The sequence below is a fragment of the Bubalus kerabau genome, chromosome 2 (genome assembly GCF_029407905.1).
Source record: "Bubalus kerabau isolate K-KA32 ecotype Philippines breed swamp buffalo chromosome 2, PCC_UOA_SB_1v2, whole genome shotgun sequence".
In the NCBI taxonomy this organism is placed as follows: Eukaryota; Metazoa; Chordata; class Mammalia; order Artiodactyla; family Bovidae; genus Bubalus; species Bubalus kerabau.
The window spans coordinates 146,141,687-146,168,800 of NC_073625.1; the positions used below are offsets into that span (position 1 = coordinate 146,141,687).

Genomic DNA, 27,114 nt, shown 5'->3' on the forward strand with positions numbered 1-27,114 from the left:
CCAAGGAATCAAATCCCAGTCATCTGCATTGCAGGCGGATTCTTTACTGACTGAGCTACCAGGGAAGCCCTAGGCAGAGTTTATCTTACATTCTGTAACTTTAATCTCCCTGTGGTTATATTGTTGTTTAGCCACTTCAGTTCAGTTCAGTTCAGTTGCTCAGTTGTGTCTGAGTCTTTGTGACCCCGTAGGCTGCAGCACACCAGGCCTCCCTGTCCATCACCAACTCCCAGACTTGACTCAAACTCCTGTCCATTGAGTTGGTGATGCCATCCAACAATTTCATCCCTGTTGTCCCCTTCTCCTCTTGCCCTCAATCTTTCCCAGCATCAGGGTCTTTTCAAATGAGTCAGTTCTTCACATCAGGTGGCCAAAGTATTGGAGTTTCAGCTTCAACATCAGTCCTTCCAATGAATATTCAGGACTGATTTCCTTTAAGGTGGACTGGTTGGATCTCCTTGCAGTCCAAGGGACTCTGAAGAGTCTTCTCCAACACCACAGTTCAAAAGCATCAATTTTTTGGTGCTTAGCTTTCTTTATGTGTCCAACTGTCACGTCCATACATGACTACTGGAAAAACCATAGCCTTGACTAGATGGACCTTTGTTGGCAAAGTAATGTCTCTGCTTTTTAATATGCTGTCTAGGTTGGTCATAACTTTTCTTCCAAGGAGTAAACATCTTTTTATTTCATGGCTGCAATCACCATCTGCAGTGATTTTGGAACCCCCCAAAATAAAGTCTGATACTGTTTCCTCATCTATTTGCCATGAAGTGATGGGATCAGATGCCATGATCTCAGTTTTCTGAATGTTGAGCCTCAAGCCAACTTTTTCACTCTCCTCTTTCACTTTAATCAAAAAGCTCTTTAGTTCTTCTTCACTTTTTGAAATAAGGGCAGTCTGTCTGCCCTTCTCCATCAGAGGGCAGACAGACTAAAAACCACAATCACAGAAAATTAACAATCTAATCACATGGACCACAGCCTTGTCTAACTCAATGAAACTATGAGCCATGCCATGTAGGGCCACCCAAGATGGATGGGTCATGGTGGAGAGTTCTGACAAAATGTGGTCCACTGGAGAAGGGAATGGCAAACCACTTCAGTATTCCTGCCTTGAGAACCCCATGGACAGTATGAAAAGGCAAAAAGGTAGGACACTGAAAGATGAACTCCCCAGGTTGGTAGGTGCCCAATATGCTACTGGAGATAAGTGTAGAAATAACTCCAGAAAGAATGAAGAGAAGGAGCCAAAGCAAAACACCACCCAGTTGTGGATTTGATTGGTGATGGAAGCAAGGTCCAATGCTGTAAAGAGTAATATTGCAAAGGAACCTGGAATGTTAGGTCCATGAATCAAGGCAAGTTGGAAGTGATCAACCAGGAGATGGGAAGAGTGAATATCGACATTTTAGGAATCAGTCAACTAAAATGGACTGGAAAGGGTGAATTTAACTCAGATGACCATATCTACTACTCTGAGCAAGAATCCCTTAGAAGAAGTGGAGTAGCCATCATGGTCAACAAAAGAGTCCAAAATACAGTACTTGGATGCAGTCTCAAAAATGACAGAGTGATCTCTGTTCATTTCCAAGGCAAACCATTCAATATCATGGTAATCCAAGTCTATGCCCTGACCAGAAATGCTGAAGAAGCCGAAGTTGAACAGTTCTATGAAGACCTACAAGACCGTCTAGAATTAACAACAAAAAAAGATGTCCTTTTCATTATAGGGGACTGGAATGCAAAAGTAGGAGTCAAGAAACACCTGGAGTAACAGGCAAATTTGGTCTTGGAATACTGAATGAAGCAGGGCAAAGCTAATAGAGCTCTGCCAAGAGAATGCACTGGTCATGATAAGCACCTTCTTCCAACAACACAAGGGAAGACTCTACACATGGACATCACCAGATGGTCAACACTGAAATCAGATTGATTATATTCTTCATAGCCTAAGATTAAGAAGCTCTATACAGTCAGCAAAAACAAGACCAGAAGCTGACTGTGGCTTAGACCATGAACTCCTTATTGCCAAATTCAGACTTAAATTGAAGAAAGTAGGGAAAATCACTAGACCATCCAGGTATAATCCCTAATGATTATACAGTGGAAACAAGAAATAGATTTAAGGGACTAGATCTGATAGAATGCCTGATGAACTATGGACGGAGGTTCATGACATTGTATAGGAGTCAGGGAGCAAGACCATCTCCAAGAAAAAGAAATGCAAAAAAGGAAAATGGCTGTCTGAGGAGGCTTTAGAAATAGCTGTGAAAAGAAGAGAAGCAAAAAGCAAAGGAGAAAAGGAAAGATATACTCATTTGAATGCAGAGTTCCAAAGAATAGCAAGGAGAGATAAGAGAGCCTTCCCCAGTGATCAGTGCAAAGAAATAGAAGGAAAAAATAGAATGGGAAAGACTAGAGGTCTCTTCAAGAAAATTAAAGATACCAAGGGAACATTTCATGCAAAGATGGGCTCAACAAAGGACAGAATTGGTATGGACCTAACAGAAACAGAAGATATTAAGAAGAGGTGGCAAGAATACACAGAAGAACTGTACAAAAAAGATCTTCATGACCCAGATAATCATGGTGGTGTGATCACTCACCTAGAGCCAGACATTCTGGAATGTGAACTGAAGTGGGCCTTAGGAAGCATCACTATGAACAAAGCTAGAGGAGGTGATGGAATTCCAGTTGAGTTATTTCAAATCCTCAAAGATGATGCTGTGAAAGTGCTACACTCAATATGCCATCAAATTTGGAAAACTCAGCGGTGGCCCAGGACTGGAAAAGGTCAGTTTTCATTCCAATCCCTAAGAAAGGCAATGCCAAAGAATGCTCAAACTACTGCACAATTGCACTAATCTTATACACTAGTAAAGTAATGCTCAAAATTCTCCAAGACAGGCTTCAACAGTACATGAACCATGAACTTCCAGATGTTCAAGGTGGTTTTAGAAAAGGTAGAGAAACCAGAGATCAAATTGTCAACATCCGCTGAATCATGGAAAAAGCAAGAGAGTTCCAGAAAAACATCTATTTCTGCTTTATTGACTATGCCAAAGCCTTTGACTGTGTGGATCCCAATAAACTGTGGAAAATTCTTCAAGAGATGGGAATACCAGACCACCTGACCTGCCTCCTGACAAACCTGTATGCAGGTCAGGAAGCAACAGTTAGAACTGGACATGGAACAACAGACTGGTTCCAAATAGGAAAAGGGGTACGTCAAGGCTGTATATTGTCACCCTGCTTATTTAACTTCTATGCAGAGTACAGTACGAGACACGCTGGACTGGAAGAAGCACAAACTGAAATCAAGGTTTCTGGGAGAAATATCAATAACCTCAGATATGCAGATGACACCACCCTTATGGCCGAAAGTGAAGAACTAAAGAGCCTCCTGATGAAAGTGAAAGAGGAGAGAGAAAAATTTCAGTCACTAAGTCATGTCTTTCTTTTGTGACCCCATGGACTATAGCCTGTCAGGCTCTTCTGTCCATGCAATTTCCCAGGCTAGAATACTGGAGTAGATTGCTATTTCCATCTCCAGGGGATCTTCCTGACCCAGGGATAGAACCCACATCTCCTTCATTGACAGATGGATTCTCTACCACTGAGCCACCTGGGAAGCCCTGGGATTATCCTAGACTGGTCCAAATCAACCAGGATTATCTCTCCATCTCAAAGACCTTAATTTATGACATCTGTTTTGCCATATAAGATAGCAATTTCACATTTTCCAAGAATTAGCACATGGATATCTTTGAAGACAATTATTCTTCCTAGCACAAACACTTAATGCAGGCATTTTTTCTGAGGACTGAGACAAAACAAAATCCCTTCCCTAGAAGAGATTACATTTGAGGAAATACTGAAACAGAGAAGGGAAATACAAAAAATGTGTTCTATGAGATAAGGATGAACAGTTAACAGCACTATGGGGAGCCTGCCTGAGGTTGAGGGTGAGCTAGAGAAAATTTGGTTAGAAAATTAGAACAATTCTTGACATAGTCCTATGACTCTGTTACTTTTCCTGCAGGTTTTGAGACTCTGGGATATTCAGCATCAACTGTCCATCCAGAGGATCTCTTGCTTTTTCCCCAAGAGTCAGGACTTCAGGTGTCTCTTCCACTTTGATGAAGCCCACGGACGACTCTTCATCTCGTTCAATAACCAGCTAGCTTTGCTGGCAATGAAAAGTGAAGCCGGCAAGAGGGTGACAAGCCACAAGAAAGCAGTCACTTGTGTGCTTTACAATTCAGTCTTGAAGCAGGTAACGATACTTTTCTGTCACTCTCCTAACATGTGCCCACATTCAGTTCCTTAATTCAATCTGGGGACAAATATAGAAAAGGAAAGGTGGGAAAGAAATGATTTAAGCTGTGTGCTCTTCTGCAAGACTGTGTATTCGGGTGGATTTGGAGAGTAATTTCATTTTCAACCAGCAGCCACAGCAGCACTGATAGAGTTACTCGGAGGCAGTATTCCAGCTAAAGCAAACACAGCATGGAATGTAATTGAACTTATCTTTGTTACCCTCTAGTTTAGCTCTTGATGCCAAATGCAAGTGAACCTGGCTGTAAAATTCCCTGTTACGCACACCATCACCATCCCCCTGCATCCCTGTGGAAAGATCTGAAATATGCATGAAATGTAATTAGCAAAGATCCATTTTGCCGGCACAGTTTCGGTGAGTGGCTCGCTGTGGCAGGCCCGGAATGTATTCATAATAAAATGATTCTGTTAAATGTGCTGCCACTTGGTATGCAGCTCGAGTGTTGTTTGTCTCCCCACCACGTTAATGACGCTTTGCAGCCTTTGCTTATGGGAGCACTCCCTGCATGTCAATGAGAAAATGGGCTGCTCTGGAGTGGAGATGCCACAGGGTCCACAGCCCTTCTTAGAGGACAGGGAGGGCCAGCCTGTGGGTATTGTGGAGGGAGTGGAGCAATCCTTTTCATTGCCCTTGGAGCTTAGTCTGTGGCCATGATCACCCCAGGCCTGACAGTCACAGAACAGCAGGAGCCAAGCTGACAGCCAGTATCCAGCTTGTGGCCTATTAAACAATAACTCCAGCCCATCCTTCTTTCCTTTCTGCAGAAGCTTCTGCATCCACGCAGAAATGAGTAGTTCAGATGGTGTGCCACGGGAGGAAAGGCCTTTGTTAGTAATGAGTAGTGTGTCATGTCACTACTTCAAATACTCTGCTGGTTATTCTAGGAGATAAAAGTCCTTTACAAAACAATCCATTTTGAATTCCATCTGTGGGTGAAACATCCCCTAGTAAATGTTTTACTGAACTGTATGAAGGCAGCCAGTTAATTTGGCTCCCTGGTGGCCACTGAGAGATATATTTCTTTCCAGAAGAATGTTCTGCTAATTGAGATTTGCAGAGTTAAAGTGCTGAGTTTATGTGTAGATGTTATGATCCTATATTGCCTGACCATAAGATGAGCAATTTTCCATGAGGCATTCAGGAAATAGGACACAAAGAAGGTCTGGAGTCTTCCATTTGGAACATGAAGATAAAGCCAAAATAACACAAGGATATGCCAGTTATAGGCAACAACAGAATATGCACATGTGGAATATTACATGCAAAGAATCTCTGTACACATGAGTTGGATATTGATGCCTCTTTTATTTCTGAGATCAAAAGTATAAATAATTAAATGCAATGTTAAAGTGTATATAAAGTACATAGAGTTGTGTATCATACAGAAATGTTTCCTATTATCAGCTAAACTATGGAGAAACACTTTAACATTGTGTAACATTTATAATTGCAAAAAATATATATTGCAATCAAGTACAAAGGAAACAATATCACCCACAGACCCATAAGCCAGTGATAACTGATCATTTCAAAGTAGTTATATAAAACAAATGAAACTGTTTTGAACAAGTGTCAGGTGCCAGGAATGAGGGATCAAAGATTCACATACCACAAAGTTTCTTTACCCCCATAGTTCAAGGAGATTCAGATACAGAGAATCTTCCCAGAGCTCACTGTTGGGCAGGTGCTCATTACAGGATTGTGGGGTGATATCAGGGGACCAGACACATGACTCACTCACAAAGAAACAATGGAATAGAGTAAAATGAAGAGAGGAAAAAGCAAAGTGCTATCCTTGGAAAGAGGACCATTCTGCCTAGGGCTGAGTGGGTGACAGTTTAGCAGAGCCCTGAAATCTCCAATGGGAACCTCTGAAAGGAGAGAATGAAGTAACTTCAGACAGATGGTACAACACGGCCACCTGTGTAAGCACAAACAATGCGTTTTTTTTCAGGGAGAGGGTTTATTCTGGTGTGACTAGTTTGTGGGTACTTAGCAAATATTGGGAGACTTGAGACAGTGGAGGGAGCTTAGAGTCAGATTGTGAATGCCATTCACTCAATGAACCAAGGTCTAGTCTTGGAAAAATACAGACTTGAGGTTAGAACAGCAATTCTCACAGTGTGATCTCAGATTTCTGTGGAAGTCAGACCCTTTCAAAGGGTCAAAACTATTTTCATCATCATATTAATCTGTTGTCCACTTTTTCCACTCTCATTGTTTCATGAGTGTTCAGTGGTGTTTCCTAGAGGCTATGTGATGACTGATGGCACAATGTGCTTTTGTATTTATGTGTTTTAACGATTTCTCAGTTTAAATTTCTAATATGGCAAATATATGTGTTTATCTGTTTTTGTCTTTATTTCTATCTCTGTCTCCCAGATAAATAGAAGCTATTTGGATTCTTCAGTACTTTTTAATAGTGTAAAATCAAAAGATCAAAGCTTTGAGAACACAGAGAGAAAAGAGAGTTCAAATGTTTGGCAGACTACGTCCCGTGTCTAAGCTTTGGCTTATTGATTTTCAACAGTGTGTGTGTCTGTGTGTTGGGGGGCAGGCATAGACATGATGACGGTAGCAAAGGCTGTCTCTGCAGCCATCGCCCTGCTGTGTCCTGCTTCTCAGAGGTAGTTCTCCTTTCTCCCAAGCAGTCAGCCCAGGCAAGTCTCCCCAGTCCCCCCAAACCTCTCAGGTTGAAGCTTTTAATACACCTCTTCCTTATTTACATATTGATATTTCTTACTCTTTATTTTACCCATGTGACATATGAAAGCAGAAGTTGGAAAGAGTTAGAAAGGCAGAGGGACCCCTGAATAGGGCTTTGTCTCTGGCCCCGTGAGATGAGGAAGTGGTTTTTCCTGCCCCTCCTCTTCTCTGCCACGGTAGTTCTTGCTGGTTAACATTCAGTTCTGGGACTCCTCTCTGGTCCTCTCTGCATCTGATGTGTCCAGGAACATCTTCTGCCACACCTCTGTCCCTTGCATTTCTAGTTGTTATCCAGCTAAACAGTTACCGTCTCACTTTCTCTCCTCCCATGTTTGATAAAAGGGAAAGATTCTTGTCTTTCACTTTCGTATTTTCCTACAACTCCCAACACTCTTCTGAACAGCAACGAATGCTCAATTCTAGATTTGGTCGATTGTTGCTATTTCTAAATCTAAGTTCAAAAGGAACACATGCTTTTTCAGTCTGCTGGTGCTCTTAGGTTATTTGGTTTGGTGTCTTTTTGAAATACTTTCCCTTTATCTGAATCAAATGAAAACATGTCAACATGTTGTCATTTCAACACTTTGCTACACCTTATTATTATTTCATTCTATTTGGTCATCAATGAGAACTTCCCATTATTCCTATATGAAAGTGACATGGCATATTTCTGTGACTTATCTTCCTGCCTTTTGGGTACCTTCACATCCTAATCTAAGAAAGTGATGTTAAGCCATGCAGAGACTTTGAAAATGGACTGTGAGCTTTATTTCACTTAGCAAAGCTTACCGTCTCAGCTAGTGGCAGAACAAGTTGGGACAGGATAAGGGAGTCCTTGGAATGCACAATTTTGAAAGAATCAAAGTCACACAATATCCTGGAGGTAGTTCTAATGAACTGTCTGCATAGAATTCTTAAGTGAAGCTGTTCTTAAAAACCCATGATTGTTGGGGAATTTTAAAAATGTGTTTGTTGATATCATCTAAACTGAAAAAGAGAAAATTTCTGACTTATCCTAATGATGTGCTTTTGTAAAACAGGTGATGTTTCAGTGCTTTTTGCATCTGGACATAGTTAGGCTAAATGTAAATAGGCATTATCAAATCTTGACAGTGATATTCATTATTTTTCCCATTGAAATAATTTACCTTTTGTAAAACAATACTTGCTTATTACAAGAAATTAAAATAATTCTGTAAAGTTCAAATAAGGAACTAAATATTGCTGAAATATCATCAACATGTTCTAAATACCTCTCTGTGCATAGACTATTTCACCTGAATATGGTTCTATAACCTACATTTTATTCTATGACATATTGGAATTAATTCCTTGTTTCTAATGTAGATCTCCTTCGTCATTTTTAAAAAGCAGCACAGAGTCCCACTGTATGTGTATCATAATTTACTGATGCATTTGCCTTGATGAGCATTTTGCTATTATGAATTTCTTTATGCATAAATATATTCACACTCATGACTTTATCTCTCTAAGGCAAAATCTTAAGAATAAATTTCAAAGTTAAAATATATGTATATGAGATAATTTGGTACACAAATTGCCTCCTGAATCTTACTATGTTACCCAATCTTTAAGAGTAAACACATTAATCATATAAAGAGACATGTCAGACAGCAACTGCCTGGCAGCCTCTGGCAGGACTCCTACGATCTCTGACATTGTTCCTGTTATTCACCATGGAATGTTGTCTTTGAAAATTTGAAGATTAGACCTTCTTTACTTTACCCAGAGTAGTGTCTGTTTCTTGAGGACCAACTCTTACAAGAAACATGATGTCAATCATTCATTTAAAATGGGGTTAAGTATAATCTTTTAGTGACAGTGCATCTCCTGTCCTCTTTTCTGCACACGATTTTGGGGGAATTGTGATGTTTGAGAGTCTAACCAATTCAATACATAGTTCCTATGGGAATTGTAAATCTGAGTAGAGGGAAATGGACAAGCTTGAGGGAAATTTATCTCCACTTTACAAGACATTATGCCTCTTTGTGCTTGTATTTAGGGCAAAATCAATGAGTTTCTCCTTGATAAGTAGATAAACAGGGATGAAAACTTTCTCCTTGCCTGCTTACTGCTGGGCTCCAAGTGACTTGTGTTAATGTGGCTTTTCTTCACTGGTCAGATTAAGGCTGTACTTGGTTACATGTCAATATTGAGGCTATGAGCTCTGGTCACTTGTTGAAGACATGGGAAATGCCTTAGTGTTAAGGGCAGATCAAGGAACTGCCCTGGTGTTCTAGTGGTTAAGACTTCATGCTTCCACTGCAGGGGACCCAGGTTCGATCCCTGGTTGGGGAACTAATATTCTGCTTGCCAACATATATACACACTTATATGCGTGTGTGTATACATATACATACGTGTTTATTTAAAAGTGATTGCTTGGAAGGAATACCACATTTCAGTGTTACAAAACTCAAAAAGACGAAGGGTATACAGTAAAAATTTCCTTTTATCACTGTTTCTACCTACCAGTTTCCTTTGCTGTAAGCAACTAGTTCATGAGATCCATGAGTACCCTTTAAGGGCTGTTGTATTCATACACAAGTGAATATGTATTTGTTGTCACAAATATGTATACTCACTTTTAAATAGATGTGTATAATAATTCTTAATATTTAAGAATATTAATTATGTGGTTTTACACAAACAGTAGTATGTTATATGCACAGCAACACTGCTCTGTACTTTGATTTTCCACCCAACAATACAGCCTAATGATCATTTTATTTATCTCATTACCCAGAATATCTTCTTTCTTTTTGACAGCTGCATGGTATTCTATTTAATGGGAGTGGCAAATGTTGAAAAGTAGAGACATTACTTTGCCAAACAAAAGTCTGTCTGGTCAAAACTATGGTTTTTCCAGTAGTCATGTATGGATGTGAGAGTTGGACTATAAAGAAAGCTGAGTGCCGAAAAATTGATGCTTTTGAACTGTGGTGTTGGAGAAGACTCTTGAGAGTCCCTTGGACTGCAAGGAGATCCAACCAGTCCATCCTAAAGGAGATCAGTCCTGAATATTCATTGGAAGGACTGATGCTGAAGCTGAAACTCCAATACTTTGGCCACCTGATGTGAAGTATTGACTCATTTGAAAAGACGCTGATGGTGGGAAAGATTGAAGGCAGGAGGAGAAGGGACGACAGAGGATGAGATGGGTGGGTGACATCACCGACTCGATGGACATGAGTTTAAGTAAGCTCTGGGGGTTGGGTATGGAGAGGGAAGCCCGGTGTGCTGCAATCCACGGTTTGCAAAAAGTTGGACGTGACTGAGTGACTGAACTGAACTGCTGGGACCAGATGCCATGATCTTTGTTCTTTGAGTGTTGAGTTTTAAGCCAGCTTTTTCACTCTCACTTTCATCAAGAGGCTCTTTAGTTCCTCTTCGCTTTCTGCCATAAGGGTGTTGTCATCTGTATATCTGAGGTTATTGATATTTCTCCCAGCAATCTTGATTTCAGCTTGTGCTTCATCCAGTCTGACATTTTGCATTGTGTACTCTGCATGTAAGTTAAATAAACAGGATGACAATATACAGCCTTGTATTCCTTTCCCAATTTGGAACCAGTCTGTTGTTCCACGGATGTTCCAGTTCTAACTGCTGCTTGTTGGTTTGCATACAGGTTTTTCAGGAGGTAGGTAAGGTGGTCTGGTATTCCCGTCTCTTTAAGAATTTTCCACAGTTTATTGTGGTCCACACAGTCAAAGACTTTATTGTTGTCGGTGAAGCAGATGTTTTTCTTGAATTCTCTTGCTTTTCTATGATCCATTTGATGTTGCCAATTTGATCTCTGGTTCCTTTGCCTTTTCTAAATCCAGCTTGAATATCTGGAATTTTTTGGCTCACTGTTGAAGCTTAACTTGGAGAATTTTGAGCATTACTTTGCTAGCGTGTGAGATGAGTGCAATTGTGCAGTAGTTTGTGCAGTAGTTTGAACATTTTTTGGCATTGTCTGTCTTTGGGATTAGAATGAAGACTGACCTTTTCTAGTCCTGGGCTACTGCTGAATTTTCCCAATTGCTGGCATGTTGAGTGCAGCCCTTTAACAGCATCATCTTTTAGGATTTGAAATAGCTCAACTGGAATTCCATCACCTCCACTAGCTTTGTTGTAGTGATGCTTCCTAATGCCCACCTGAGTTCACACTTCAGGATGTCTGGCTCTAGGTGAGTAATCACACCATCGTGATTATCTGAGTCATGAAGATCATTTTTGTATAGTTCTTCTGTGTATTCTTGCCATCTCCTCTTAATATCTTCTGCTTCTGTTAGGTCCATACTGTTTCTGTCCTTTATTATGCCCATGTTTGCATGAAATGTTTCTTTGGAATCTCCAGTTTTTTTGAAGAGATCTCTAGTCTTTCCCGTTTTGTTGTTTTCCTGTGTTTCTTTGCACTGATCACTGAGGAAGGCTTTCTTATCTCTCTTTGCTATTCTTTGGAACTCTGCACCCAGATGGATCTATCCTTCCTTTTCTCCTTTGCCTTTCACTTCTCTTCTTTTATCAGCTATTTGTAAGGCTTCCTCAGACAGCCATTTTGCCTTTTTCTTGGGGATGGTCTGATCACAGCCTTGTGTACATTGTTACTAAACTCTGTCTTTACTTCTTCAGTACTCTGTCTATCAGATCTACTCCCTTGAATCTATTTGTTACTTCCACTGAATAATTGTAAGGGATTTGATTTAGGTCATATTTGAATAGCCTAATGGTTTTCCCTACTTTCTTCAATTTAAGTATGAATTTTGCAGTAAGGAGTTCATGATCTGAGCCACAGTCAGCTCCTGGTCTTGTTTTGCTGACTGTATACAGCTTCTCCATCTTTGGCTGCAAAGACTATAATCCATCTGATTTTGGTGTTGACCACCTGGTGATGTCCATGTGTAGAGTTGTCTCTTGTGTTGTTGGAAGAGCTTGTTTGCTGTGATGTGTGCTTTCTCTTGGCAAAACTCTGTTAGCCTTTGCCCTGCTTCATTTTTTATTCCAAGGCCAAACTTGCCTGTTACTCCTGGTATCTCTTGACTTCCTACTTTCTCATTCCAGTCCCCTATGATGAAAAGAACATCTTTTTTTTTTTTTTCGGTGTTAATTCTAGAAGGTCTTGTAGGTCTTTATAGAACTGTTCAGCTTCTTAAGCATCAGTAGTTGATGCATAGACTTGGATCACTATGATGTTGAATGGTTTACCTTTGAAACAAACAGAGATCATTTTGTCATTTTTGAGATTGCACCCACGTACTGCATTTCAGACTCTTTTGTTGACTATGAGGGCTACTCCATTTCTTCTAAGGGGTTCTTACCCACAACAATAGATGTAATGGTGATCTGAATTAAATTCACCCATTCTGGTGAATGATATGACTATGTTGCATTAATTTTATGATAATATTGCATTGATATGATGGTTTGCATTAATATTCAGAAGTTGAACCAATCAAATGCTTCTTATACTTTGTTGGATTTGAAATTATTTTGTTGAGTACTTTTGCCACTATGTTCATGAGGATATAGATCTATACTTTTCTCTACTTGTATGTCTTTGTCTGATTTTGGTAATGCTGGTCTCATAAAATGAGCTTGGAAGTATTTCCTCTGCTTCTTTTCCCTGAATAAGATTGTATACAGTTGGCATAATTCCTTCCTTAAATGTTTGGTAAAACTCAACATCTGCTGCTTTCTGTTTTGGAAGACTATTAGCTATTGATATAATTTATTTAATATTCGGTGAACTCCGGGAGTTGGTGATGGACAGGGAGGCCTGGCGTGCTGCGATTCATGGGGTCGCAAAGAGTTGGACATGACTGAGCAGCTGAACTGAACTGATAGGCCTATTCAGACTCCTTCTTGTGTGAGTTTGGACAGATTATGTCATTCAACAAATTAGCCCATTTTATCTAGGTTATCAGCTTTGTAAGGACAGAATTGTTTAGCATACCTCTATAATCCCTTTAATGTGTATGGCGTCTTGGGTGATGTTCTGTCTCTGATTTCTGATGTTGGCAATGTGCATCTTTTGTCATTTTTTTTTTTTTTACTTAGCCTGGATATATCATCAACTTTTAAATGTTTTTCTAAGAACAAGCTTTTGGTTTCATTAATTTTAATGATTTTTTATTTTTAATTTCATTGATTTCTATTCTAATTTTATTTTTCTTTTCTCCTTCTTATTTATATTGTATTAACTCTTTTTTTTTCTACTTTTGTGAAGTAGAATTTTAGATGATTGATTTTAGATCCCCCCCCCCCAATACATGTATGTAGTGCCATGATTTTTCTTCAAAGCACTGCTTTCTCTGACCTGGGACTTAGAAGAAAATCTCATAAATTTTGATAAGGTATATTTTCATTTTCATTTAGTTAAAAATATTTTAAAATTTCTATTGATGTTTCTTCTTTGATCCATGCTTTGTTTGAAATGTGTTGTTTAGTCTCCAAGTGTTCGGGGGTTTTCCAGTTATCTTTCTGTATACATTCTGAGTTTAATTTCATTGTGATCTGCGATCAGACACTGTATGATTTTTATTCTTTTAAATTTGTTAAGGGGTGTTTTATGACCCCAAGTGTGTTTTATCTTGGTGAATTTTCCATGAGCGCTTGAGAAAAATGTGTGTTTTGCTGCTGTTGGGTGAGGTAGTCCATAGATGTCAATTATATTCAGTTGATTGATGGTGTTGTTGAGTTCAACTACATCTTTACTGGTTTTCTGCCTAGAATGGTTCTTTCCATTTCTGATAGAGGGATGCTGAAGTCTCCTACTATAACAGTGGGTTCATGTATTTCTCCTTGTAATTCTACAACTTTTGCCTCACATAGTTTGAGAAAGGTTTTAGTCATATACACGTTGGTGATTGTTATGTTTTCTTGGCAAATTAACCTTTGTCCTTATGAAATGCCCTGCTTTTTTCTTAATAACTTTCCCTGCTCTGAAGCCTGAACATGAAGTGAAAGTGTTAGTCATTCAGTCGTGTCTGACTCTTTGAGACCCCATGAACTGTAACCCATCAGGCTCCTCTGTCCATGGTATTTCACAGGCAAGAACACTGGAGCGGGTTGCTGTTTCCTCCTCCAGGGCATCTTCCCAACCCAAGACTGAACCCCAGACTCTTGCATTGCAGGCAGATTCTTTACCATCTGAGCCACCAGGGAAGCCCAGCTCAAAGCCTTCAGAGGACAAAGGCTCTGAAGTCTGATTTTTCTGAAATTAATACAACTACTTCTGCTTTATTTTGCTTAATGTGAGCATGAGATACCTTTCTTTATCCTGATCTGTAACCTCAAAATAATACTCGTAAACTTGTGGGAGAGCTCCCTATGACCAGCTCCTGAAAATTTTTGACTCTCAGACTTGTCCACTTTGAGCTTCCAGTAATCCATCAGTTACAGTTCTGATTTTCCTCTCTCAGCTCCCTTCCCCAGGGAGTTTTTGGTTCATGAGTTTCTGCTCTGGTAGGTTGTGATTTTCTCGATCTGCTTGTTGGTCTCTCCAATTTGGAGAGCAAAGATCTGCCCTATGATCTCGCTTCTTGGAGTGGTTGAAGAAGAGTTGTTGATTTTTCAGTTTGTCCAGGTTTTTACTCATTGTTAGGATGGAATAAAAACTTCCAAGCATGTGGCATCAGGACCTGCAAGTCCAATGCAATCTCAACTATTTTTGGAAGTAGTTTTTTTTCTCAGCAATTTTTCAGAAGGAAGGAGGTGGTGAGGTTTTAGACTCAGACTTTCCCAATGATTTCCACTGAGCAAGTTATTTAATTTCTTTAAGCAAAGTTTTATTATCTATAAAATAAGAATTATAATACCTCCTGTGTAGATTTTCTTTAAAGAACAAAGGGTATTGTGTATAAAGATACACAGAACAAAGCAGGAGTAAAAGCTAAATCAAGACTAGCCAAAAAAAGGGAAGTGATGCTTTTCTGACTTCATACCCTAATCCCTGTGTGTGCCTGGTCATTTGGGGAGTATTTTGAACACCTGAAAAATGAGCACAGATGGTCCCAGCCTGTGGCCCCTCTCCTGATTTACATTGCCTAAGCCTTGCTGGCCTCCTTGCTAGTCCTTAAACATGCTAAAGACACTCTGTCTCAGGGCTTTTGTATTGCTGTTTACTTTGCCTGGAACTCTCTTCACCCAGGTATCTGTATGGCTCCCTCCTTCACCTTAGTCATATCTTTCTTCAAATAATTCCTCAGGGAAACCTCCCTGAGCCTCCAAGTTTGTACCCACTCCCAGTGATCTTTGCCTTCTTCTTGGTTATAGTTTTCTCCATAATGTTTTTCACTGTTAAATATTGTGTGTGTATGTGTGTGTGTGTGGGCACATGTGTGCGTATGTATGCATGTCTTTTTTGTCTTTCAGTTGCATTGCTTCCAACCTTCCTCCACTAAATATAAGGGCAGGAATTTTTCACTGTTGAATCACCAGTGCCTAGACCTTGTGCCTTGCATACTGTTCCTATTGTTTACTCACTAAGTTGCATCTGACTCTTTTGTGACCCCATAGACTGTAGCCCATAGACAGAGGAGCCTGGCAGGCTACAGTCCATGGGGTCACAAGAGTAGGACACTACTTAGCGACTAAACCACTACCAAAAGACAAGAATACTGGAGTGGGCTGCCATTTCCTTCTACAGGAGATCTTCCTGACCTAGGGATCAAACCTGCATCTCCTGCATTGGCAGGATGATTCTTTATTACTGAGCCACCAGAGAAGCCCTTGCATATTGTAGGGGTTCAGTAAACTCAAGGAACGAATCTAAAAAGTCCAATTATAAATTCATCTAGAAAGAGGTGATACCTGACAAATAAGATTTATAAATGGAAAATGACGTCCTTAAAATATTTGCATTCTTTGTCTGTACCAGTCCTCTGAGATATTATTATTCTTCTCACCTCACTACTTACTGAGTTGTAACTTCTAGAGATTTGATGCAAAATAGAAATAAAAGAGGTAGCCTGCTTTATATTATAGAACTATAAACAGCACTGACTTAAAAAAAATAAAATTATGAACAGCAATTCAATCAAATGTCCTGATCCCTTGGTAGGCAAGCAACATCCGCCACTGCAATTCTGTAATTGTTGATTCTTCTTGCCTAGACCTAGAACTTGAGATACATATAAAATAGAATAGAAGTGCTTATTGTTGTTGAAATAGCAAGAAGACATTCAGGGGGCATGGATAGCGCCTCCCATCTCTTACAATTTTCTGATTGACTGTGACAGCTTCAGATGAGAGAGACAAAAAGACCTCTATATTCCTAAACAGCGATTAGCTCTGGTACATAAGGTGGAGCATTTCTCCATCAGAATGATTTGCTCACAAGGTCCATTTGCACTGAAGTGTAGTTATTAAGACCATGCTATTTTCTGCTCTGCAGATGCCAAAGCTCGGTCCTCAACGGTTAAGGTCTCATCTGATGAGAAGCAGTCAGGAGTAAACTGAAAACTTAAAGGGACTTGATATCATCAAAATGTGGCATATAAATGTGATGCCAATACTTATTTCTGGGTTTTATCACTGATAAAAACATTTTGCTATAAATACCATCTTCACCGTCTGATAGTCAAACCTCTTCATCTGCCAAGTGATGTGAAACATGCTTCTCTCTCACTAGACTTTGAATGTCTTTTCACTTGTCTTGTTATTCTTGTATTCTGATATTGTCTTAGTGAGAGTAGATTCTGGTTAATACTGGGTGTGTGTTTGTGACATTGTCAGTCCTTATATTTCAACACATGGTTTTCCTGAAGACTGCACCTTAAGGCAGATTGCCATAGAATGAAATCTGACTGGCTGTACACTGTTGTCATTATTGATTCAGATTTCATGAGAAATTGTGAAATGAGTAGAGAAACGTGCTGAAAAGTGATGAATGGTATGTTGGAGCTCAGCCAGTTAAGGCAGAGGAAGGGGAGTATAAAGCAGCAAAAAGCGAAGGTTCCTAACTCCTGATTAAATGTCTGCATAAGATAAAAGCAGTGGGTGGATGATGAGATGCTTTGCAATGTGAACGAGGCCAGTCTTGAACAAGTAAGCACATCTTTCTTTGAACATAGTTTACTTTCTTTTTCTTTTTTTTTGTTTCTGTCAAAGGATATTTTTTAGTGCTGAAATGCTTAGCATATAATAGATCAATGAATATTTTTGAATAGATGGTTCCCAGGTGGCTCAGGGGTATAGTATCTGCCTATCAAACAGAAGATGCAGGTTCTATCCCTGGGTTGGGAAGATCCCCTGAAGTAGGAAATGACAACCCACTCCAATATTCTTGCCTGAGAAACCCTATGGAGAGTGGAGCCTGGTGGGTTGCAGCCCATGGGGTCTCAAAAGAGTCAGATATGACTTAGCAACTAAACAACAACAAAAAATTTCATAACCTTTCTTCAAAGATCACTATCAAAAATTTCCCTTGAGGGAACATATATAGTATACCTAAGGCTGATTCATGTTGATGTTTAACAGAAAATAACAAAATTCTATAAAGCAATTATCCATCAACTAAAAATATATATACATTAAAAAAAAAAAGAATAAGGGCAATTAATTAAACATTTTTTCACTTGTTTGGAATATTATGTTTTCATGACTTTGTCTTTAATGAATACAATCCAAAGTCTTAAGCAATTATGTGCAAAATCTTGTGACATAATTTTAAATTTCAAGGTTCATCTAAAATGCTGGTTTCTCAAATGTAACTGTCTGCATTCATTCTCATGGCTGGAAGAAACCAAGTCATTAAATATTTTTATTAAATTGGTTTGGATATGAAAAGTGACATGAATTCAAATAAGAGGTCAGGTTATTAAGCTTAAATGGAATAGTAATACTAGCTAACTTTTATGAAGTATTTATTGTATGCTATATACTGCGCTAAGTGCTTTACAAGTATCTGCTTACTTAAACCTCTTAAAAACGGTTTGAGGGATAACTATGAATCTCTCTGGTTTATAGGTGAGGAAACTGAAGCTTATAGAGATTGAGTAATGAATCCAAGTTTAGAAACTGACATTTAAACTCAAACATACTGGCTCCAGGCCCAGTACTTAACCACCGTGCATATTGCACAAACCAAAGCAGATAGAAACACAGTTACATGGAATGATAACTAAAGTGTTACGTCATATTATTATGAAGATCCAGGTCATTTGCTCTAGAAGTTACACTCTAGGCTATGTGGCAGCCTGGATGGGAAGGTAGTTTGGGGGAGGATGGATACATGTTTATGTATGACTGAGTACCTTCACTATGCACCTGAAATTGTCACATGATTGATAATCAGCTAACCCTGATACAAAATAAAGTAAAAAAAAAAAAAAAGAGTTTGTATAAATTGGTTAAGTATGGATGTTCAGTTCAGTTCAGTTCAGTCGCTCAGTCATGTCCAACTCTTCGTGACCCCATGAATTGCAGCACGCCAGGCCTCCCTGTCCATCACCAACTCCCGGAGTTCACCCAAACTCATGTCCTTCAAGTCGGTGATGCCATCTAGCCATCTCATCCTCTGTCGTCCCCTTCTCCTTCTGCCCCCAATCCCTCCCAGCATCACAGTCTTTTCCAATGAGTCAACTGTTCGCATGAGGTGGCCAAAGTATTGGAGTTTCAGCTTTAGCATCAGTCCCTCCAATTAACACCCAGGACTGGTCTCCTTTAGGATGGACTGGTTGGATCTCCTTGCAGTCCAAGGGACTCTCAAGAGTCTTCTCCAACACCACAGTTCAAAAGCATCAATTCTTTGGCGCTCAGCTTTCTTCACAGTCCAACTCTCACATTCACACATGACCACTGGAAAAACCATAGCCTTGACTAGACGGACCTTTGTTGGCAAAGTAATGTCTCTGCTTTTCAATATGCTATCTAGGTTGGTCATAATTTTCCTTCCAAGGAGTAAGCGTCTTTTAATTTCATGGCTGCTATCACTCTGCAGTGATTTTGGAGCCCAAAAAAATAAAGTCTGACACTGTTTCCTCTGCTTCCCCATCTACTTCCCATGAAGTGGTGGGACCAGATGCCATGATCTTGGTTTTCTGAATGTTGAGCTTTAAGCCAACTTTTTCACTCTCCTCTTTCACTTTCATCAAGAGGCTTTTTAGTTCCTTTTCACTTTCTGCCATAAGGGTGGTGTCATCTGCATATCTGAGGTTATTGATATTTCTCATGGCAATCTTGATTCCAGCTTGTGCTTCTTCCAGTCCAGCGTTTCTCATGATGTACTCTGCATATAAGTTAAATATGCAGGGTGACAATATACAGCCTTGATGTACTCCTTTTCCTATCTGGAACCAGTCTGTTGTTCCATGCCCAGTTCTAACTGTTGCTTCCTGATGTGCATACAGATTTCTCAAGAGGTAGGTCAGGTGGTCTGGTATTCCCATCTCTTTCAGAATTTTCCACAGTTTGTGGTGATCTGCACAGTCAAAGGCTTTGGCATAGTCAATAAAGCAGAAATAGATGTTTTTCTGGAACTCTCTTGCTTTTTCCATGATCCAGCAGATGTTGGCAATTTGATCTCTGGTTCCTCTGCCTTTTCTAAAACCAGCTTGAACATCTGGAAATTCATGGTTCAAGTATTGCTGAAGCCTGGCTTGGAGAATTTTGAGCATTACTTTACTAGCGTGTGAGATGAGTGCAATTGTGCGGTAGTTTGAGCATTCTTTGGCATTGCCTTTCTTTGGGATTGGAATGAAAACTGACTTTTTCCAGTCCTGTGGCCACTGCTGAGTTTTCCAAAGTTGCTGGCATATTGAGGGTAGCACTTTCATAGCATCATCTTTCAGGATTTGAAATAGCTCAACTGGAATTCCATCACCTCCCCTAGCTTTGTTCATAGTGATGCTTTCTAAGGCTCACTTGACTTCACCTTCCAGGATGTCAGGCTCTAGGTGAATGATCACACCATTGTGATATTATGGGTCATGAAGATCTTTTTTGTACAGTTGTCCTGTGTATTCTTGCCACCGCTTCTTAATATCTTCTGCTTCTGTTAGGTCCATACCATTTCTGTCCTTTATGGAGCCCATCTTTGCATGAAATGTTCCCTTGGTATCTCTAATTTTCTTGAAGAGATCTCTAGGCTTTCCCATTCTGTTTTTCCTCTATTTCTTTGCATTGATTGCTGAGGAAGGCTTTCTTATCTCTCCTTGCTATTCTTTGGAACTCTGCATTCAGATGCTTATATCTTTCCTTTTCTTCTTTGCTTTTCACTTCTCTTCTTTTCACAGCTATTTGTAAGGCCTCTTCAGACAGCCATTTTCCTTTTTTGCATTTCTTTTCCGTGGGGATGGTCTTGATCCCTGTCTCCTGTACAATGTCACAAACCTCCCTCCATAGTTCATCAGCCACTCTGTCTATCAGATCTAGTCCCTTAAATCTATTTCTCATTTCAACTTTATAATCATAAGGGATTTGATTTAGGTCATACCCAAATGGTCTAGTGGTTTTCTCTACTTTCTTCAATTTAAGTCTGAATTTTGCAATAAGGATTTCATGATCTGAGCCACAGTCAGCTCCCAGTCTTGTTTTTGTTGACTGTATAGAGCTTCTCCATCCTTGGCTGCAAAGAATATAATCAATCTGATTTCAGTGTTGACCATCTGGTGATGTCCATGTGTAGAGTCTTCTCTTGTGTTGTTGTGCTGACAGAATGTGGTCCAGTGGAGAAGGGAATGGCAAACCACTTCAGTATTCTTGCCTTGAGAACCCCATGAACAGTATGAGAAGGCAAGATGATAGGATACTGAAAGAGGAACTTCCAGGGTCAGTAGGTGCCCAATATGTTACTGGAGATCAGTGGAGAAATAACTCCAGAAAGAATGAAGGGATGAAGGCAAAGCAAAAACAATACTGAGCTGTGGATGTGACTGCTGATACAAGCAAGGTCTGATGCTGTAAAGAGCAATCATTGCATAGGAACCTGGAATGTCAGGTCCAGGAATCAAGGCAAATTGGAAGTGGTCCAACAGGAGATGGCAAGAATGAACGTCAACATTCTAGGAATCTGAGAACTAAAATGCACTGGAATGGGTGAATTTAACTCAGATAACCATTATATCTACTACTGTGGGCAGGAATCCCTTAGAAGAAATGGAGTAGGCATCATGGTCAACAAAACAGTCCGAAATGCAGTACTTGGATGCAATCTCAAAAATGACAGAATGATCTCTGTTGTTTCCAAGGCAAACCATTTAATATCACAGTAATCCAAGCCTATGTCCCAACCAGTAATGCTGAAGAAGCTGAACTGTTCTATGAAGACCTATAAGACCTTTTAGAATTAACACCCAAAAAAGATATCCTTTCATTACAGGGGACTGGAATGCAAAAGTAGGAAGTCAAGAAACATCTGGAGTAACAGGCAAATTTGGCCTTGGAGTATGGAATGAAGTAGGGCAAAGGCTAATAGAGTTTTGCCAAGAGAATGCACTGGTCATAGCAAACACCCTCTTCCAACAACACAAGAGTGTGGATGTTAGAGATATTGATATAGGTATAAATATGTGTTTGTGTGTAGATATAAATAAAATTCAAGTGTATTCAGGAAAAAAAGAGGAGTCTCCATTCATTCAGTCTAACATATGCTTAGCCTGAAGTGGAAACACCTGTTAGTTTATTAAATTGTAGAATTAATTCATGTGGAAATAAGAGAGGAGGGGGAAAGGAGGCTTTAATTCATACCAAAGGGAGGAATGAATATATATATATAAAGAAATTATGCCATAGTTTAATAATGGTAATTAAACACTGAAGCTACTTTTGGTTCACTGGGAGAAAATGTGTAGCATGGATATAGTTTTACATCATTTAAGAAATTTTCCAATTGAGAGCTGCAATATCAGGGGAAAAAAGGGCTACAAGAACACCCATGCAAATAATCAGTTCTTTGTTGAGGCATAAAGATTGTTAAACGGTGGCCCTTTCATTCAATCCCTTTTCTTTTTTTGCTTCTGGGAACTACTGCCTTTGGTGAGCATCTCTACCTGGACTATAACAGCAGCCTCTGAATGGTCTTCTCACAACCTGTTTTTTTTTCTACACTGTTGCCAGAGGTATCTTCACAAACTAACTAATAAAAGATGTACTTTTTCTCTCCTCCTTATTAGAACAAAGACATCATTCTTAATTTTATTTTGCGTCATACATGCCACTGATAACCAATGAAAGATATGAACCCTTTCCCAGTTAACAACAACAACAAAAACTTTATACACACTATTATTCTCTGACATTGCTCACTAAAGATTTCAAATCTGTTGCTAGTTTGCATTCTCACCTGATATTCCATCATTTATCTTATTGTCTGCACTCTGGCTTCATGACACTTCTTACTGTTTCTCATGCTTGAAAGAGACTCCAAGTTCTCTCTTCTAAGCACTTTAACTATCTAGGGGTACAATGATGAAATAGAGGAAGACTTTTGATGTGTTTGTCATAGAAGGTCTAAGATTCAAACCTTGTTATAAGCTTGGGAATGGTACTTAGCTGATTAGAATCTCAATTTTATCATGGTAGAGAGAGAGTGATAACATAATTTTGCAGGGTTTGTATAAAGGTCCAGTGAGATAATGAATGTAAAGGGCTTGGCACTCATTGTTCCTACCTTCAATCCCCAATTGAGCCTCCTTATGTTTTATCTCCATCCCCCACTCCAGTGAATGGATTTGGGGTTTTACTCTTTGTGTCCCCAGATCACAGAGTGCTGATACCTCTGTACTTGTAAGATTTGGGGGCATTTATTTATTTCTTGTCTGTTTCTCTCTCTAGCCCAGTAGCACTTGACCCAGGCTGCATACTTAAGTAACCTTTATAAATTCCACTGCTGGTCCAATTAGTCCAGTTGGTCCAATTCCAACTCTGGTCTTGTCTGAAATTGTGATTTTTAAAGTGATTCTCATGTACAAGCCTAGGCTACAGGCCCCTTGAGAGCAGAGATTCATCAGTGAAGCTCCACTGTCCACATGGAGCTGGTGCCCAGTGGGTGTTCAATGAATGCCTGTAGGGTGAATGAATGAATGAATGAATGAGTAAATGGATGAATACATTGCATAACAGCCAGTTATCAGGTCTTCTGAACATGCATTTGATAAACTTTAACCCATTTAATTATGAAAATGTGATACTCTAGTTTAACAAATTCCTGATAAGTTTATATTTATACATTGGCAATCAATACGTAAGTGGATAAAGTCATGCTTTAAATTTTAAAAAAATCTAGATATTGCTTCAGGCAATTTTTTACCTACATATTTCTATGTTGAATGGTATTTTGTTTTTTCTTTCCTTCCTTTGCTTCCCTATGTCACATAAGCAAAGTAATTTTAACCTATAAATCTCTTAAAGGGCATCTAACTACCTAGAGCTTAAATAAGCAGGCTACTTGACACTGTTAAGTTTCTTACTGCAGGACTATTGCATGCAATCCTATCCTTGCATTTGTTTTGTTGCCTTCTTCTTGGAGTTTATATGCAGATTTATATTCAACTTTCCTAGATTCTTTGTTTTTAGTGACCCATCAATAATTATGCTGATTGTGAAAATATATGCAGTACCTTGAGGAAAGGAACTAATGGCGTTAGAAGCAGTAGTTCTAGCAATCAGCTGATGTGAACTTTTCCCCATAATGGTTGGTGGTGCTTTCCCTTCTGAATGCTAAATGAAAGCTGATATGTAATAAAAGTTTTATTTTCATAGAGTGAATAGTGTCAGAGCATCATGACTGATAAAATCAACTTTCTCATCTAAATGTGAAAGATTTATAAGTTTATTTTCAGTAGGATTCAATTTCAGGATGGTCTCTAGACACTAAGCTGAACAGTGGGTAAGTAAAGAAGATTCCTATCTTTTCTGATAAAGAGAATCATGACTTCATTACCTCAGTTCTGGCCTAGAAATAGAAATGTTATCAGCTTAACAAAAGAAAGCAAATACATTACAAAAATGTCTCTAACTGTTGGTGGAACTCACTAGCGGAAATGCACAGGCTGGATATTTTGATTGAAATAAAAACGGTGGATTCTTGGACTATATTTAATTTCTCTACAATGTTATTTTCTCGTAGGTAATCAGCTCTGATGTGGGGTCGACCGTTTCCTTTTGGATGATAGACACTGGGCAGAAAATCAAACAGTTTACCGGTTGCCATGGCAACGCAGAAATCAGCACGATGGCCCTAGATGCAAATGAGACGCGGCTTTTGACTGGCAGCACAGATGGGACCATAAAGGTGCGAACACAGTGACGCTTCTTTATCCAGATAGGAGGGGGCTAAAACATTGTGCGAGGAGACACAGCTTTGGCTATATCTGTGTTGGTATTTTTGGTCTTGGAAGAAAAGAGATGAGACAAGGAAGAGCTAAATAACTCAAACCATCTAATAACAAAGCTGTTAGGAAAATAAACCTCTGTGGAAAAATGAATAAATGATTTTTCTGAATAAATTATTTAGAATCAAAGCACAGCTTGTCTTACTCATTTCAGAAAGCCTTTTCCAGTGTTCTGGATAGAGGACCACTTTGGGGAATAAGAGGCCTGAATACTTTTCGTGTGCTTTAGCTAATGTCTTTGGTTTCATTTTTCTCAGTTTATAAAATGAGAAATCAGGGCAAGTACATAAATTTTAAAATGACATGAATGCAAGTTTTTCAGAAAATGAATATCTTAAAATCAACCTATTTTGTAAATTGCATTTTTATGTGAAGGTAAGTATCAATAAGATAGTAAAGAAGGATAGTAGGAAGGACAATCATAATCTTATTTATTATCCATCCTAAACTAACATTATTTTATCCTCTCAGTTATCAAATTATTATTAATTTCTTCTGGGAGGAAAGTGCTATATTATTTTGCAGAAATCATCAAAATTTCAGGTAAAGCTAGATTCTTACAATCTAAAATCATGCCCAGCGGTGAATCTTCTCTGCTCACCTCAGCACTGAAAGTGATGACAATATCGGATTGGAAATGACTTGTGACACTTTGAGCCACCAGAAGGCAGTTTCCCGAATAAGCTTTGAATTGTTCTTAAGTTTCTGTCATAAGTGGGATCAGAAGGCTATTAATTAGAGGTACCTCCTGTGTTAAGGTGTATGATGCATTCAGGTAGACAGACTGCTGGGGACAGTAGTGGAAAGCTACCTAGATATGTAGGTAGGTAGTGAGTGAGTGATAGTAGCTCAGTCGTGTCTGACTCTTTGTGACTCCATGGAATGTAGCCTGACAGGCTCCTCTGTCCATGGAATTCTCCAGGCAAGAATACTGGAGTGGGTTGCCATTGTAGGTAGAACATTGTGGAATTTGGAGGCAAGTATTTAGGAGAATTCCAGTGTGCATTGATCACTGTGAAGCATGCTGCAGTGAGCATCTCTGGAAATTAGCAGAACATGACCTCTGGGAAGGATAATGGCTTGAGGTATGGACTAGGAGCATGGGTTTAAGTCAAGAAACATCTTCATGTGAGAAAATGGTTAAATGTGTGAAGATAATGGGATAATTCTAATCACAATAGTCAGGTAGAATAAAATAGAAGTAACTGGAACTGGAGTATTAGACAGTGACTTAGGCAAAAAAAAAAAAAAAGTGAGTATCCCACATACCAGTCCTTGGATACATGACTAGACTGAAAAAAGAAGGCAACAGATTAGATTGTTTTTATCCCTATGTTGGGAACTAACTGGTCATAGAGTCCAGGGTAGGGCAGACTTATAGATGGTTGCAAAACTGGTCCCAGTTAAGGGGCTTCATAGGATCTAGGGACAGTCAAATCTTTATATACTTTTCTGTGGGTATTATTTTAGGTGGGCTTTATAAGAGCCCTGTTTAGAGAAAAACAAGGCGACATGGGTGAAGAGCATGTACACCCCTCAATGTCTCAGCTTGAGTCCTGACATCTTAGAAGTTAATGTGAATTTAGTATTACAATCACAGCTTTTGAAGGTACATTTATCTTTATCACAACAGCACAAGAGAATTCTGAAATCTGGCAACTTCTGTGTAGGATGCATAAATCAAGGTTGAGCTGCACAGGCCATATTCTAAAAAGAAACAAGAATGAATGATATTTTTCCAATCACATTTATAATTTAAAACCTCAAATCCAGTACTTATGCAATCAAAGATTTAAAAGTATTGCCCTACTTATCACGGTTTTCAAGTTTCTGTTTTTAAATTAATTGTTTTGAATAATGTATGCATACAATAAAATTTTAAACCTAAAAGATATATGCAGTGAGAAGAAAGTGTCCTTCTCAACCCGTTCCCTTCTCCTCACTTGTGGCTACCAGTAGGACTAGTTTCTTGCACATCTTTCTAGACTGTGAGCACCATTTGCTTTTCAGTGGCAGTCCACTGTCCATACTGTTCTGCATTTTACATTTTCTGCATTAGACTGATTTATATGAAGGCAAACAACACCAATAATAGTATTAGTTAAATTTTATTGCATATTACTATGAATCATGCACTGTCCTAAGCACTTTACACACACACACACACCCCTCTATATGCTTGGTACTATTATTATACCAGTTGAGAAACCTGAAACCTAAGGAAATAAACAACTTGCTGAAGGTCCTGTGGCTGATTGGCTTTGGACAAAGCTTGGACAACTGGAGATGACCCATTCTTTGTAATAGCTGTATTATATGCTACTGTGGAGATATTCCATATTTGGATGTTCAATTCCTTGTTAATGAGCAATTAAGTTGATTCAAGTTTTTAGCTGTTATGAACAATGCTTCCAGAAAACCCTTTAAAATACGTAATTTCACATATGAGGATCTCTGAGTAATGATTTTCTAAAAGTTGAACTTTTGAGGCAAAAGGGATATGCATTTTTATCTCGATAGAAAGTGCCATCTTCCCTTTGATGATGTACCAATAATGTTTCACAGCAGGGCTTAGTTTTAGCAGCTAATTACTTTCTCTCTTAAAGTGAACTGATTGGTCTACATCCTCATCCCCCGGCCTGAGGAGGTAAACTAGCATTGCTTGTGCTTCTGTGGATGTGGGTCTGGTACCCACTGTCAACAGGAGGTTTTATTGGCAGAAGATAG

At 39.1% G+C, this 27,114-nt stretch overlaps 1 protein-coding gene across 1 annotated transcript in view; it reads left to right on the forward strand.

The window, feature by feature from the left end:
* The window catches only part of WDR49 (WD repeat domain 49), a 185,578-nt gene that overhangs the window by 77,334 nt on the left and 81,130 nt on the right, over window positions 1-27,114 (forward strand). Inside the window, exons 7-8 of the mRNA XM_055569164.1 lie at window positions 4,046-4,279; window positions 24,123-24,287. Coding sequence (XP_055425139.1) covers window positions 4,046-4,279; window positions 24,123-24,287 — 399 coding nt within the window. The remainder of the gene's footprint in view (window positions 1-4,045; window positions 4,280-24,122; window positions 24,288-27,114) is intronic.